Source organism: Ambystoma mexicanum, chromosome 4q (assembly GCF_040938575.1).
Source record: "Ambystoma mexicanum isolate Mex_15411 chromosome 4q, UKY_AmexF1_1, whole genome shotgun sequence".
Lineage (NCBI taxonomy): Eukaryota > Metazoa > Chordata > Amphibia > Caudata > Ambystomatidae > Ambystoma > Ambystoma mexicanum.
In genome coordinates this window covers 381118084-381134256 of record NC_090928.1, presented here as the reverse complement: position 1 = coordinate 381134256, position 16173 = coordinate 381118084, and the positions used below count along the sequence as shown (strand labels likewise).

The 16173-nt window shown below is 44.6% G+C and overlaps 1 protein-coding gene across 7 annotated transcripts in view; it reads right to left on the bottom strand.

The window, feature by feature from the left end:
• SDCCAG8 (SHH signaling and ciliogenesis regulator SDCCAG8) overlaps window positions 1–16173 on the bottom strand; it is a 2836880-nt gene that overhangs the window by 1424322 nt on the left and 1396385 nt on the right. Inside the window, exon 14 of one of the 7 annotated variants that reach the window (XM_069607960.1) lies at window positions 12092–12332. The exons of the other annotated variants lie outside the window; for them this stretch is intronic. Coding sequence (XP_069464061.1) covers window positions 12143–12332 — 190 coding nt within the window. The 3' untranslated portion in view covers window positions 12092–12142. Of the gene's footprint in view, window positions 1–12091; window positions 12333–16173 lie in introns of those variants that run through there. 7 annotated transcript variants of the gene reach the window in all.

Genomic DNA, 16173 nt, shown 5'->3' with positions numbered 1-16173 from the left:
CTTAGAACATCTCAATTTTGGTTAATTGCGGACATCCTGGACACCTCGTTTGTTCTTAGAACAGTCTCAACTTGCCTGCGAACAGTACGGACAGGTATATTGTCCTTAGGACGCCCCCATTTTCGTTTGTTTACGGACATTCCGGACACCCGCGCTGTCGGCGGACACCTCAACTTCTTTAAAAAAAAATAAAAAACAAGAAATGAATTAGGACACATTTAATAATTTTACTTTATTATATATGGATGTAAAATGTATGAAAGAGAAGGTGAAGCAGAAACTGAGACAAACACAGGAGAATTGGGGGTTTCAAGATAATTCATATGAGGTGAAGAAGGGATGGAAGTCAAATCAAAACGTTTTTGTTCATGGAGAGGGTTTGGGGATAATTGACTGGGATATGGTGAGGGGGGACAGGTACATGTGGGACAATGGTATCTAGTTTTTTCTTTCAAGTGATCCTCCACAAAGTTTTTCAAATTGTTGAAATTTGCCATGAGCATGTCCATTTTTTCTTCCATGCGCTGGAGAGTCTTATCCAATATTTCTTTTGGTGTACTATTTTCAATGTTTGTATGGTCTGTACAAAACAAAATGTATATGTTAAATGTATATAAAGTAATACTTATTAATTGGTTTATATAGAAAAGTGTCTACCATTAGGTTCACTATCTTCAGACATTTCCTCACGTGGGAAATTCTCCTCAAGCCACTCCAGAGTACTGGACATTTCTGTGAGAAAAGAAAATTATATCACTTTTTTTGTATCTAATACAGAAATTTTAGAAATATATGAGTAAAATGTAGTACACTTACTAGCTTCTGGTACGTTGTGTTCTTACTGGTTTGTAGCTCTGCTGTTGCTCCTAGTTGTGGAGTTTCTGTGAGGTAATTATGTTGGAAGCCTATCTTTCTTCTTTTGGTATATTCTCTTTTAGAACATATTGTATTTAAATGAATGGTTGATGTGTTACATATATGGGTTACACTTCTTATTTATTAGTACATATAATGTGCATGTGTGCTGGTTTGTGAATTTGTGCAGTGTTCATATGTTATGATATAACAATTTAAGATACCCCCTGACTTTTTGGGTAGTGCTGCTGTTGTCCACGTCTGTCCGCGGACATACGAAGAGTCCGCGGACATCAAATTCAGTAGCGGGGGTTCAGTATGTTCTATGTTACATGTATATAAAGTCAGGGATATTATTGTTAACCTGTGCTACTAAAAACCTATGAAATTCAGTAAAATAAAACTTTGCTAAAGGGATGTTAGGGTTCCAAGTAAAACCGAAAAACCCCTGAAATTCTCCAGTTATGGTAAGTTAAGCAACCATAACTCGCGCCACCACTGTGCACTGCTAAGACTAACACCCAGGACATCAAAGATGACATCACTGATTACATCACATGTGCATTTACTTTTCATAAAAAGTCTGTCCAATGGATTCTTATTATAATGTTCACAAAAAAGTGTCAAGGATCATTGGAATAAATATCATGAGCTACTTAGTGCATTAATCAATACATTGATATAAATACATTCTATTATAAATTCTATCAAGTATACCAACGTACTCATGTAGAAACATAGGCATTGTGTGCAGCATACATGATGGAAGTGTAATGTTCAATACTGAAATGATAACTACTTTCTTATTACAGTTTTGCATACTGGTAAACATGTAATAAGTAGCTAATAAAACCTACTTACTACAGACAAAACACAAAGAAATAACACATACAAATATGAGTATATACATGGAAAGTGAAATAAGCAAAAAAGCAATAGTAGTAGCAGAAAGTGTTCATAACCTAGCTAATTATCTTTTTGCAGAGAAATGATTACTCTGTTTCAAAGGTGCAACTTACCCTATGTATATGTATCACATGATGTGACTGCACCCTAAAGAAAGTAGTGTGAGTACAATGTATACAAATATGAATATGTAAAGGGAAAGTACAGTAATTAAAAAAACGATCAGAAAGTGCTGATAACCCTAAAGATTATCTTCATGCACAGAAACCATTGCTGTCTTTCAAGCCTGTGTCTTCCCTTATGTATATGTTTCATATGATATGACTGGACCCTAAGAGAATTACTGTAAGAACAAACTTGAGGGATAACTCTACAAATATAGTACTTTTTCAATTGTTATTTCCTGCCTGCTACTGAAGAAAACCATATGCCCTAGATATGTCAGTAAAGGAATAAAGGGGGAGCCAGACATGTGATGTCATCAGTGATGTCATCAATGACATTTGTGATGTCATCTTTGATGTCCTGGGTGTTAGTCTTAGCAGTGCACAGTGGTGGCGCGAGTTATGGTTGTTTAACTTACCATAACTGGAGAATTTCAGGTTTTTTTCGGTTTTACTTGGAACCCTAACATCCCTTTAGCAAAGTTTTTTTACTGAATTTCATAGGTTTTTAGTAGCACAACTTAACCAGAACGGCCCTTTAACAAAGTTTTGTTTACTGAATACATATATATATATATATATATATATTGGCGCATGCCTCAATCTATTCACTACATAGCTAGCGTTAAGAATACTTTGTCTCTGCTTGCGTTTCTTTGCATCTGTACACATGTAAAATGACTTAGGCCCTGATTCATGGAACTTTTGCACCGCTCTGTGAATCAGGGTGTTGTTGGCGCTAAATGTTCCATGAATCAGGCCCTTAACGTCTTCATCATCTTTTCTATAGTGTAAGTATCTACATCTCAATCCCGAAAGGCTGTTTATCTTTTATACTTTCTTGACGCCTATAGAATATCTATGTTCTCTTGTCTCTGCATCTCTTCTGGGTGTGTCAGTTTTGCTTCGTGTGACGTCATCACTCTTTCCTTTTGCTCACTGTTCCCGCTTCTTGTGGGATTTCATTCAAATGGCCATCATATTGTCATGAATGCTGGTATAGTTTTTGCAATAGGAACCTTGCTTCCAGGATTCTCCTTGGTATTGGTATCTTCACTGGCACTGGCACTGCACGAGTTTCACAGTCTGGTTCCCCGCATATAGCAACATGGGCACAATCCTTGAGGTGAGGGTACTTGGATCCTTCCCTACAAAGGAAGTGAGTAGTTTCTTACCTGTAACTCCATTTCTCCAGCCTTGGTATCTTTCATGGATTCACATGCTGTGAATATTCCCCGTCGTCAGGCTGGGAACCTCAGTCATTTTAACCTAGCGTTTTCTTATGGAAAACTTCGACACTTCAGTGTCCTATCAACGTCCTTTTGGGTGCTGCAGTCCCCACCAATAGGACGTAGGGTATAAATAGCCCGTCCACGTGGCTTCCCTTCAGATTTTAACCTCCAAACTAGAGGAACCTGAACCAGATTTGCCTGCAGGGGCGGCCGGAAGGCGCATGTGAATCCATGAAAGATACCAACACTGGAGAAATGGAGTTACAGGTATGAAACTAATCCCTTCTCCAGCATTGGATCTTTCATGGATTCACATGCTGTGAATAGATCACATAACAGTACCAATCATGCATGGCAGAGTGTAAAGGCCAACTAATATAGAAACAGAATCACATACATGAGACAAAGAAACCCATCCAGTGATCAAGTTCAAAACAAATACACCAAAGCTGCAGTGCTTACCTTATTGAAACAGGCAAATGTCCACCAGCGGAATACCCGACCATAATGCCGCCGCTGAAGCCATAGACCTTGTTGAGTGTGCCCTCGGAGACCTTCCCAAAGGCTTTCCAGCTTTAGGGTGGCAGAACAAAATAGCAGAGGACACCCAACGAGAAAGTCCTTGTTTGGAGATTGCCCGTCCTTTGACGGATGGTCCATAAGCCACAAACAGCTGTTTAGATTGTCTGAAATCTTGAATACGATTCAAATAAAACTTTAACGCCCTCTTCACATCCAGCGAATGCAAAGCCCGTTCTGCAGGTGTGGAGGCCGAAGCAAAAAACGAGGGCAACACAATAGAAGAGAGTTTGTGAAATGTTGTTGGCACTTTTGGGATAAAGTGCGGATTGGTAGCCAGCACAACCTTGTCCTTCAAGAACATCAAGTATGGAGGGTCCACAATCAATGCTTGCAGCTCTGATATCCTTCTGGCCGAAGTAATGGCCACCAGAAAAGCCACTTTCCATGACAAAAACTGCAAAGGAGTCGTCGACATCGGTTCAAACAGCGGTCTCATCAGACCCAAAAGAACCACATTAAGGCTCCACACTGGCGGAAACTCCTTGACTGGAGGAAAAGTATGAAGCAACCCCTTCAAGAAATGCTTGATTAGACGATCACTAAACAGGGGTGCTGCATGTCACCTCCGAGTAAATCTAGAAATTGCTGCCAAGAGTACCTTTTTATGGAGGATAGCGCCAGGCCCCTTTTCGCCAACTGCGACAGGTAGGGAAGAACTTGCTCCGGTGAGGCGTTCAAAGGGTCCACTCCCGGCTGGCCCTTACACCACACACAAAACCTTTTCCATTTACACGCATAGGAGACATTTGTGGACGGTGCTCTTGCCGCCTCCAGAATTCGCCGACAGTCATTGGAAAGCCTTAGCAGGCCAAACTCGGAGTTGTCAGGAGCCAAGCCGTCCGGTTGAGAGATCCCAGATTGCAGTGCCATACAGCGCCCTTATCCTGAGACAGAAGGTCCGGCATCGCTTCCAACCGAATCGGCTCCGCCACAGACAGATGCAGGCGATCCGAGAAACACGGCTGCCTGGCCCAGAACGGAGCCACCAGAATCACACGGCAAGGGCATCTCCGAATCCACTGGAGGGTCGTCGAATGAGCGGAAACGGAGGAAATGCATAAGCGAACCGGCCTGTTCATGGGAACGAGAACACATCCACTAGAGACTCGGGGTGAGCCCACCTGCTGGTGAACTCCCTGCACTGTTTGTTCTCCCCCGTTGCGAAGAGATCCAACGGAGGATGGCCCCATTTCCGGAAGATCATGGACACCTGTTTCTTCAGCTGCCATTCGTGGAGCTGGCCTACATCCCTGCTGAGCGCGTCTGCCTACAAATTCAACACGCCCGGCAGATGAAACGCCACAATGCCAATGTCGTGAAACAGAGCCCAATGCCAAAGTTCCTGTGCTTCTTTTGACAGCACCCTGGAATGCATGCCCCCCTGTTTTCTGTGATACACCATTGTGGTGGTATTGACTGTTAACACCCTCACCACCGAACTGCATATGCGCGGCAGAAACGATTTTAGGGCCCAATGTACTGCTCTCAACTCGAGCACATTGATGTGCCGGAGCTTCATTACCCTCTCGCCCAAGGGCTTCACAATTCCCAGATGAGTCTGAAATTCTGCCCCCAGAAACACCAAGTCCTTGGAAGGCGACAGAAAGGACTTCTCGAAGTTTATGGCGAAGCCTAGCCGTTGCAACAGCTGCATGGTAGCGTCGAGACTTTCCTGCGCGTCCCCCCGACGAACCCTGCACAAGCCAGTCGTCCAGGTACGGGTATACGTGATGACCATCCCGTCGGAGCCACGCCACAAAACATTTTGAAAAGAGCGCCCACTCTGCAAAGCCCCATATGACTTAGCCGTCTCTGTGTCTTCCTTCATCCCTTTGGGGCCTCATCAATTTTCTCGCCAAACAACTGCTCCCCCTCACAGGGCATGTCCAGAACCTTATAATGCACCTCCAGATGAAAGTCTGTGCACTTAAAGCCAGGCTTAGCGACGCAGCACAACGCTGTGTTAATCTGCTTAAAGCCGGACTCTGCTAGGTCAACAGCAATATTAATATTGTGATTGGAAGCTTCCTCCCCTTCACGCACCAAAAGCATGGCGGTCTTGCGGTGCTCCTCTGGTAGATGTTCCAAAATCGGTGCTAGCCGATGCCACATCTCATGATCATAGCGGGCCATGATCGCTAGGGAATTGCCCACTTTCACCATCGTCGCCCCAACAGTCAAAACCTGTCTCCTGGCCTCACTGTCCGGCGGAGTAACACACTTGTGCTGACTCTGGGTTTTACGGCTGGCCGCCCCCGACACCACAGACTCAGGAGAGGGCTGCGACACTAAGCACTTCAGGGTAGAGTCCGGGACCTTAAACATTTTCTCCAGCCTCCCTTTGACAAGCCGGTTCCGAAAAGGGATGCCGCATCGTGCGCAGGCCCTCCTGCCACACGTGGTCCAGAATAGGCACGGAGAATACCGCTTTTCGTCTCTTGCCCATGTGATCGACCAGGAAACACTCTTTCCATTCTTCCTCGGGTGTCAGCCCAAATTCCACACACGCCTTCATGGCACGCCCCAGAATCATCGGGAGGGGAAAGCAGTGCCGGATTCCGAGGCTGTTCCACCTCCTCGTCCGTATCCCGTGCATCGTCCCTCGTTGGCGTTGATGAACCAGTACACATGGTGTCCCGAGTCACACAATCCGACTCCGATTCCGGCAGTTCACCCTCAGGGTACGAACGTGGACGATCTTCACTCATAGGCCGCGGCACCAGCAACCCAGCCGTGGCCGACGAACGCGGCGGAACACCAGCAGCCTCCATGACAGGCCCCACCGGGACCCCACACAGTGGAGGCAACCTTGCATCCAGCTGGCCTAGCAATGATTGCAGCGTGGATAGAACCTGGAGCGACAGCATAGACTGCGGGTTCAGAAGTGGGTAACTAGCAGGACCAGCACCCCCACCCACCGGCGTCGACGGTCCAACACTCTGCAGTGCCAAGGCCGACGGGCCCAACACCGGATCCCGGTCATGGTCCACCTCCGAAGACACAGAAAAAGCTGCCGTTTCCTGATGTAGAATGGTGTCAGGCAGAAGCGAGTCAAAAGTAGAAAACTGCCAAGCCCCACTCATCAGCAACAAACCGTCCTTGTCCATCTTCTATGATGAGAAAAGCATCGGCCCTTGATCCAACACCGTTTTCGCCGTAGCCGATGACACAACCGTCGTAGACAGAACTGTAGATGGAAGAGCAACCATCGACGACAGAACTCCCATCGACGTGGACGTCGTCGGAACCATCAACTGCGGTGTAGATTTTGCAGGCGACCCCGCCGGATTGGCACCGCTGGACCGGTGCTTAGAGGACTCCCTGCTAGATGTCGACCTGTGACGGTCCCCCGAATTGGCATGCTTCGACGACAAGTCCATTTTGGCCTTCTCAGGCGACACTGACTTCTCGGGCCTACCACCAGACCCTCGGAAATGGTCCGACCGACCATGCTTGGAGGAAGAAGCCCCCTTCGACATCTGCTTACTCAAAGAGGATCTACTGCTCTTCCCCAACGCCAACAAAGGAGCAGGATGAGGTTTCTTAGCCGCAGGCTCAGCCGACGCCATCCGGCGATGCTCCGTCCACTTCACAGGCCGCTCTGAGGACAGGCTCTGGACCGACCCCTCCTCCAAGGCCGGGTAGGTGCCCTCATTAAGCCAACAAACCAACCACCGATTGCGGTCCTTAAGAGTCTTTTGCGAAAACCCTCTACAGATCTTGCAAGAGTCAGCAGAAAGATGAGGGTAAAGGCAGTAGAGGCAATCCATATGCCCGTCACCCTCATACACCTTCAACCCACAAGTCGCACAGGGCCGGAACAGAGACTTCTTCGGAGCCCCAGAAGCCATCTCAATACCAATAGTACACACACACACACACGTGCAAAAAACACAATGAGCACGAGGTGATCCCAATAGTTTGGAAACGGTTGAAATCTGAAGAGAAGCCGTGGGGGTGGGGCTAATTATACCCTACGTCCTATTGGTGGGGACTGAAGCACCCAAAAAGGACGTTGATAGGACACTGAAGTGTCCAAGTTTTCGATAGGAAAAGGCTAGGTTAAAATGACTGAGGTTCCCAGCCTGATGACGGGGAATATTCACAGCATGTGAATCCATGAAAGATCCAATGCTGGAGAAATAAAATAATTCATGGAACGCAATAGAACAGAAGGCATGTCTAGCTTGATAAACAGGAGACATTTACATGCTATATGAAAGGATCATAATGAATTGGGCTGGACTTTACAGGAAAATGAAAGAAAAGGATGTAGAGGAGCAGCTGCATGTCTCTGCAGGAAACCCTGCTCCCTTACCTCCCATAAGTTGGAGACCTGAGATTGTGCCATGTTTGACAGAAGCAGTTGTGCCAATACCGCAGTGTGTTCTGGAAAGAAATATCAATTGAGACAACCCTACCGAATGTATCCCCAAAGGGATGACAACTCGAGGGAGGAACTCACTAAAGGAATATGAGAAGGAGCAGAGAAAAGAAGGCAGTGACGTCGCAAAAATTATGCATGACGTCTCGGGATACTGACTGAAGAGAATGTATGGATCCTAAAGAAACTAATGACGAACTAAGGAATCGAATGAACTCTCAAATAGAATGGAAGAAGATTACACGTGCACAAAGTGCTGCAAAAAATCAACCGTTCAATAAATGTACAGAAGGTGAAACGTAAGGTAAACCAAGTCATCATGGAAGCTGGCTATCTCTAGAGTAGAACGCAAGCTAAGCCGCCATTGTATAGAAACTGGACATCAGTATCATGAATTTAGTAAGCCAAGACCCATGAAGCGCAAAGGGAAAGCTGTCTTGCAGCAAGAATAAGTGGAATCGTGGAGCTGTAAGACAAGGTTGTCTGGCCTGGCGTCACGACTGAAGCAGCCAAGGTCAGCTATCTATTCTGGAAATGGGCGAACATTCGAAGGATGAATCATCCATTGTTAAGGTGCAAAGAAAGAACACCAAGAGTGCGAAGTTTAATTCATTAAGAGCATTTAAAAGCTGCAAAATGGACCAAATCGTGGTCTCCTGTCACGTGAGCTAAGGATGAAAATATAGAGTTTGAATTTGGAGTCCCAGAACACGATAACGAGTGCTCACACTCCCATGTATTCTAAAAGACAAGGATACTTTGAAACACCAAATTCAAAGACAATCTTCATGGCAGAAGGCATGGGTTATGAGAGATGCTGGGCTAATTGGGTGGGGAGGTAGTGTCATGCCCCATCTCCTTGCACCTAGGTCTGGGCTAATGTGCTGCTAAGTGAACTGAATGTTCCAGACCTGACACAAGCGTGCCAACCAATTATAGTAGACCATATAACAAATTGTTCCTTGTGACTCCCCGTTTTAGATCATTATTAATAAAACAGTACTTTGCCATCTTCCCGAGTTGGTTCAGTTATATGGACTCAGAATTTATCTGTGTGATCCCATCCATTACATATGCACATTCCTAAAGGGCCCGACGCTCAAGGAGATGAAGCGTTTGTAGAAAAAACAATTTAACAACATGCAGTTACAAAACATCATCTCCAGGCAGAACTCAGGAGAAAAAAATAAAAATTAAACAAGATTCTTGGATAAAGTAGAATACGCCAAGTTTCGGTGCACAGTAAATTACTTTCAACAAGGGGAAAGAAGTTGGAGCTTTCTGACCCATAGACACAAGGTGGAGGAACATGGAAGCGCTGTTACTGTCATCAGTCACATGGATACCCAACTCACTGTGACGTCCATAGGGAATCAATGATGAATTTTTGAAGTTCTCCAACAACCTATATAAACTAGAAGTCAGATGTGATTCTATGGAAGTGGAGACCCTTTAAAAACAATCTGATTTACCGAAATGCAATGTTGATGCTGCAAACACTATCAAAGATGCAATCTCAATTGGAGAGATTTGCTTAGCCATTCTATGTCTGAACACAAACAAAACGCCAGGAAAACATGGCTTACCAGTAGAACTCTACTGTATTCTTTGTGACTCTGTTATATAACTCCTTCATGAAATGTTTACAATCCTGTTGTTGCAGTCTCACTGGATGCCAAGAAGGCAATTGATAGATCTGAGTGGAGATACCTTTTCCTGACCCTTAAACTGTTTTGATTCGGAACCCAGTTTCCAGCAATGGGTAAATCTTCTCTTTGCAGACCCTTCAACTATTCAGCTAGTAATTTTACCAACAGCCTGATCTTGAGATTGTTTAGCCTTCAAATAGGTACCAAACTAGGTTGCCCTCTCTCCCCGCTTCTATTCATATTCACAATGGAACCCCTGGCTATTATGTTAAGGAAGAATAAAGATATTCATGGATGCGGCTAAGGGGGAGAATCAGGGAAGATTTGGTTGTATGCAGATGACCTTCTGGTGGTGATACAAGATCCCGATTCCTTTTTGGCCCTAGTTAAGGATGTAATAGACAGATTTTCCAAAATATCAGGCTATAAAGTGAATTGGAGCAAATCATAGCTCTTGCCGGTTACACCAGCCAGTATGAAACACATGTTTGTTCAATGGAATTTTAAGTGGTGCCCCACCATGAAGAAATATGTGGGAATTTAGATCTCCTCGAAGGTGAACGAGCTAATGCAGATAGATTTCTCGCGACTAATGCCCTAAATCAAATCAGATCTCCAGAGATGGTCGCTTTTAAAGCTCTCCCCCAGTGGGGGAAAGTCAACAGTATCAAAATGAATATTGCACCCAGAATTAACTACATTCTCTCTATGCTCCCTCTTAAACCACCTACTGGTCTTTTCAAGGACATCAATGCCCCAATACAATGATTCCTTTGGGAGGGCAAACCACCAAGACTGGTGCTCTGGAAGTTGCAACTACCAACCAGCTCAAGGGGTATGAATCAACCTAATTTCTTGAAATACCATCTGGTGTTCTCTGTGAGACATATGTGAGGAGTCAGGCATGGGAGACTGACACATAGATATAGTTTTCTCACAAATCACCATTTATTGAAATAATAAAGGGTGAGACAAACGCCTATCTTTCCCTAACTTAACAAAACCAAGACTAAAGGAAAATGACCTAGTGTTCGAAAAATGCCTGTCCCTCAGACTATTCCATACAACAAAATCAAACAGGAACCATTTGGCAGTTTCAACTTTGTAACTCAACATATATTCAAATATAAGGAAAACAGAAACTCTTATGATCAGGGTTGGATCCCCTTCCCCTGAATCAATTCAGAATAATTTAAACCAAAGTTAATTTTAGAAAAGTTATTTTCTTTTGTCTAGTTCCACTTTATTTTGTTGAATATTTGTAAAGCGTCTATACAACAAATTGTGTTTCAAGGCGCCACAAGACAAGAGGGGGGGTGGGCCGGGATAAGGGAGAAAGAGAACAATAACGGTACTACTCGCCTTGTGACATTCAGATTGTGGAAGTGCAGTAACAAGAAGTGCGAGATGGGGTGGTCTGCGCGTGGGAAGGGAAGTGCAGGGTAAAGAGGAGAGAGTGCAAGGGAAAGGTGGGGTTGCGGAGTGGGGGGAAGAGGGCCACAGGGGCTAGGCGAGTGCAAAGGGGAGGACAAGTGACAGGGATTGCAGAGGGTGAGGGTCCGCATGCTAAGTGCGAAGAGGGGGAACTGTGTATTCCACTCCAAGTGGAATACACAGTTCGTTATCTCCAATACATCCTTCACTTGGCAAAGTAAGCAAAAGGTTTCTCTTCCTTAAAACAATTTTTAAAACTTCCACTTTGCGGTTAAAGAAAAAATATTTTCTTCATACATCAATTTGAAAGTTAAAGGTATAGTGCGCTCAAAAATATTATTGTCCTGAGCGTTCGGGCATGTGGTTTTAAGCAAACTGATCGATCGTATAAACATTTCCTATGCACCTTACCTTAGTTTTCCTCACTTTTACACATGTGAAATAAGCAGCGGGGCGCGGCTGTCTTGTGCTAATCTTATCCGTTGCAGCATCGCCCTAAATTGAACTGCCCTCGCGGCACGAAATCATATCCCCTGCCCCTGAAGCTGACATCACTATTCCTAGCGATATTCTCCACCTACTTTCATGACTTTAGTGGGCAGCGTAGCCAAACGCACCCAGTTATCACCTACGTCTTAACGTTAGTTGATGCAGAACCCATAATATCAACACACACATCCTCTCACAGCACAGCGCGCCCCAAATCAGAACAGAAAACACTATTTTTAAAGGAAATGCCACTACTCTGCAATTTATAATGTGCTTTTATTTCACAAAAAATGCCCCGAAAACACCCACCACTTTCCACATCCAACCAAATTTTTGATGTAGTTGTTTTTGAACATCAAATCTTTATCATGAGGCACAAGGTGTTCCTTTCGGTAGAAGGAGGATTGGACGCACCTTGAATCGCAAGGCTTCGGCATCAGCTTCTTGCTAGACCACCGTAAACGATGTCAGGTTGCTCCTTGTAGCTGGTACCGCCAAAGGGCATATCGGTCCGTGGTGATCGTCCCACATCAGTGTAATTGTAAGCCAGCCATTTAGGTGCATCTGCCACTGCCTGTTGAAGAACCCGTCACTGGGTATCTGGAAACGATGACATCCACAGAAAGGAAGGATGTAGCTGTGTAGAAAACATAACAGAAATATATCTCAGTAGCCGTTCTTTATTCAAATGTATCCATTTACCCTTCAATTCTGCACCGGGTGAAACCTAATAATGGACACAAACCAGAAACAATGGAAACACAGAGAAAACATTGAGGAAAGTTGGAGTCTACGACGTGCTTGAGAGGTTAGTGCTGTGGAGTATGTTTAGCTTGCAATGGGATGCGGATGCGGAAGAATTCGAACAACACATAGACGGCATTGTAACGGCATATTAGCAACGAACTTGGCGTTGGTGGAACCTGGGCAACCCAGACGTGGACTCCATGCATTTCGATGCTGGACTGCCCATGTGCCCGGGACAACGACAAATACATACAGGTTGTGTTTGCATGTCTTCACAATATGCCCCAACAACCCATTAATATGTAAGCAAGCACTATCAGTCAGAAAATGAAACCTTGACTCATTCGTGTATAAACTCGTCTACAGTAAAACGTACATTATATTTGGTGTCCCACTCAGATCAACGGTTTTCATGAAATGAAATTACATGTTCCTTTGTCCAGTTTTAAAATGGTGAACCTTATCATTTTTGCGAGTATTACACACCTCCCGTCCTTCAATCCATAGCGAATCTTCCCTTTCTTCCAAGGACGAACAACAATTGAACCTTCTTAGGAGCGTGTATGCTAAGTTTCTTTATGGTGAAGTAAAAGTCACAAATCAAAAACATACTTTACAGGAAGCATCGGTGTGAACTGCCAACAAGCAGCATCAAATGCAGTGACCTTCACTCCATGGGTGCGATTAGCCCGGCCATCCGACGTGGCATTCAAAATATCTTCCAAAAATAAACAAATTGTTTGCTGGCATCCACCAATGCCGCGCTATCGTGAATACTTTTTTTACTCAACTATATTGATAGTGATTTCATTATTTTAGGGCAACATTTCCAGTTAGAGTCCTCGCCATTGTCACTGTTTTCACGGAGGAATGTGCTCTGCAGATAACTTGAGACACTGACAAGTCATAAATCCAAGTGCCCTTTCATCTCCACTGAACTTCCCGTGCACTAACAAATGTTGGAGGAGAGGCGGTATATCCCGTCCCCCTGCACCATTCTTGTACCGGGCAAATGACGTATAAGTTAAGGTGGGAGTCATCTCCACCCCCTGTTGTCACGGAAACGCAGCTATTCATTTTTGCAAATGGCGAGTATCGAGCCCTGACAAAATGTGCTCATCCAAGAATGTGAGACCAAGGCCTGCTCCAACCTTAAGTGCCCCATCCATCTCTGCTGACCGACTCATGCCATCTCCACCCCCTCCCTCCCAGGCCACGGTCCCCTGAAACCATGCCCCCGAGCCCTGACCAAATGTGCTCATCCAAGAATGTGACACCAAGGCCTACTCCAACCTTAGTGCCCCATCCATCTCTGTTGACCGACTCACGCCATCTCCACCCCCTCCCTCCCAGGCCAAGGTCCCCTGAAACCATGCCCCCTATTCCCTTTGAATGCATCTGGTCACCAAACCCTACCCAGGCACGACCTCCAATTCACCTCCCAAATACCTAATCTAGAATGGTCATATATTTTGGTAACATTAACACCCATCACCACTGTGTTTGAAATCGTAAGACTCCAAAGGCCGAAAATCAAAGATCTTCCCTTCTGATAAGGCACCCGAAAGGAACGACCCCCAACACATGCCCCCATAAAAAAAACATAGGTCCGAATGCACCTATTTCACACCAACAACCCCCTTTCATGCAGTGTTTTGCTTACAGTCATTAGTTCTTGCATGCCAAGTTTGTTATTTAGCTTACGTCCCATTCCCTAGTGGGACGCATATTTATTCTGTCTGTTTGGACATGTGCATGCTAAGGCAACTGCAGACTCTGCAGTTGCTTTCATGCAGATATCCATCCGACCCTCCAGTGCACTGATCAGTGAAGGACCCACAAGAGCTGGCCGAAAGCAGGAAGGGGGAAACACAGAGTTACACTGTATGGCATCCTCCAACAGGCACTTCTTGCAAAGAAAATTGACAAAGAGGATGCATTTGAATAGACAATATAGATGCTTACTACTTCTTAATACTTTTAATAGCTTTGAAATAGATTTCCATTGGTCATGTATAATGTACAAACATTATGGAACATACACAGTGCTGCTTATCAATTATACCAGGAAGTCAACTGTTCAATGAGGTCCGCTTTTGGTGGACAGGGCTCGTTTGCAATTTTTTGTGGCAATGTATGTGTCCTAGGAACAAAATCAGGATTGATTCCTTGAGTATGCATTGCCAACACAGTCAAAGTGAGATCTTTCACAAAATCGAATTCCATTTTATGGTATATCGGCTTGGCAATCCATTTTTTGCTTCGTTTTGCAAAGGTCATTGTGTAACGAAGCATACCAAAGTTTCCTGCAGTTCTCACTTGTTTTCTGCCTAGATTCTCGTTATGTGCTAATACGGCTAGTAATGTTCGAGATTGCATACCATCTATGCCGAAATGCAACCTCTTGGGCCTGTACTTTAGGCACATATTGTGGAACACCTCCAAATCTCCGGTGTGACAGAATTCTGTGAGTCCCTTCAGGTCTCTTGAAAGAGTTTTATCAAACACAATCTTCTGAAGAGCTTCATGTGGATGTGAAGATGAAACCAACCACTTCTTCTTGCGTTCCTGTTCCTCCGATAAAGGTCCATGTGCACATTGGTGAAAATGTTGGTTTTCTGTCCATGAGTGACCGTTGGAACAGTGGTACATCAATGAGCGCCATTTTTCAAGAAGAATTTCCACAGACCCATCACATGTTTTGGAGCTCCACCAAAGATGTTTGCTGAAAGACTGGGACCACTGTAAAATATTTCCTGAACCCTTTTCTTTACCAGCAGCTGTGATTTTTTTATTGACTGATTTGGCAACCTGTCATACATCAAATTGATGGCGAATGTTTGGAAACTGCTTTCGCATTGGTCTTGGCTTTTGAAACATGTCTGTCAGTGTCATTTGCATTCCCCGCGATTGAAGATGTTCGAGGGATTTTATGAAACCATGTTTCTCCATGGTCACTGAGGATTTACATTAGCCTACAAGACCTCTGAACTCACAATTTTTTTAGTTTCCATGTCCTGAAAGTGTTATGTGCAGTACTTTGCAGAAAATCCGGGGCTGTCACAATGTCCATCGCCAGCTAGCCTTAACCTTTTGCCAGAGAATGTCCTTTCAATTGACATTTGTTCAATTTTCCAGGCTTGATTTATAGAGGGGAATAAACATTCTCTTTGATATTTGTAGTACTTCGATTTAGCAAGGAACTGAAGTCCCACAAATTGACAGAAACTGGACAACTTACTAAAAGTCGAGCCACTGAAAAGTAAAGCTGCTGAACACAGTAGATTTCCAGCTGGCACTTTGCTCAGCATCGGTTGAGCGGACCATGAAAATGTACCATGCAGGTGGGTACAGGTGGCTTGGATTTTCAGGAAAAGCCTTGTAATACACGAGTCACATTCACCAATGGCTTCCCACATATTTTCCCCCTCACTGGATGGACACATTTCAGCATCAGTATAATCTCTACCAGGCAGCTTTCGAATACAATGTATTTGTGCTCCTTAATTAGCCAATAGTCCGGCATGAATGTGGTTTGTATCTCAGCTGTGGTGGACAAATCGCCCAAACTAAACAAACAGTAGTCGAGATGTTTGGCAAGTTCCTCGGTCAATTGCAGTGAAGCTTCAGTCTCTGTTAGTTCAGCTTGTGTTATTTGCACACGAATTGGAGAAACCATCAACGTCAATTGTTTATTGGGTGGACCTTTTCTTGCGGGTGTAGATTGTGTC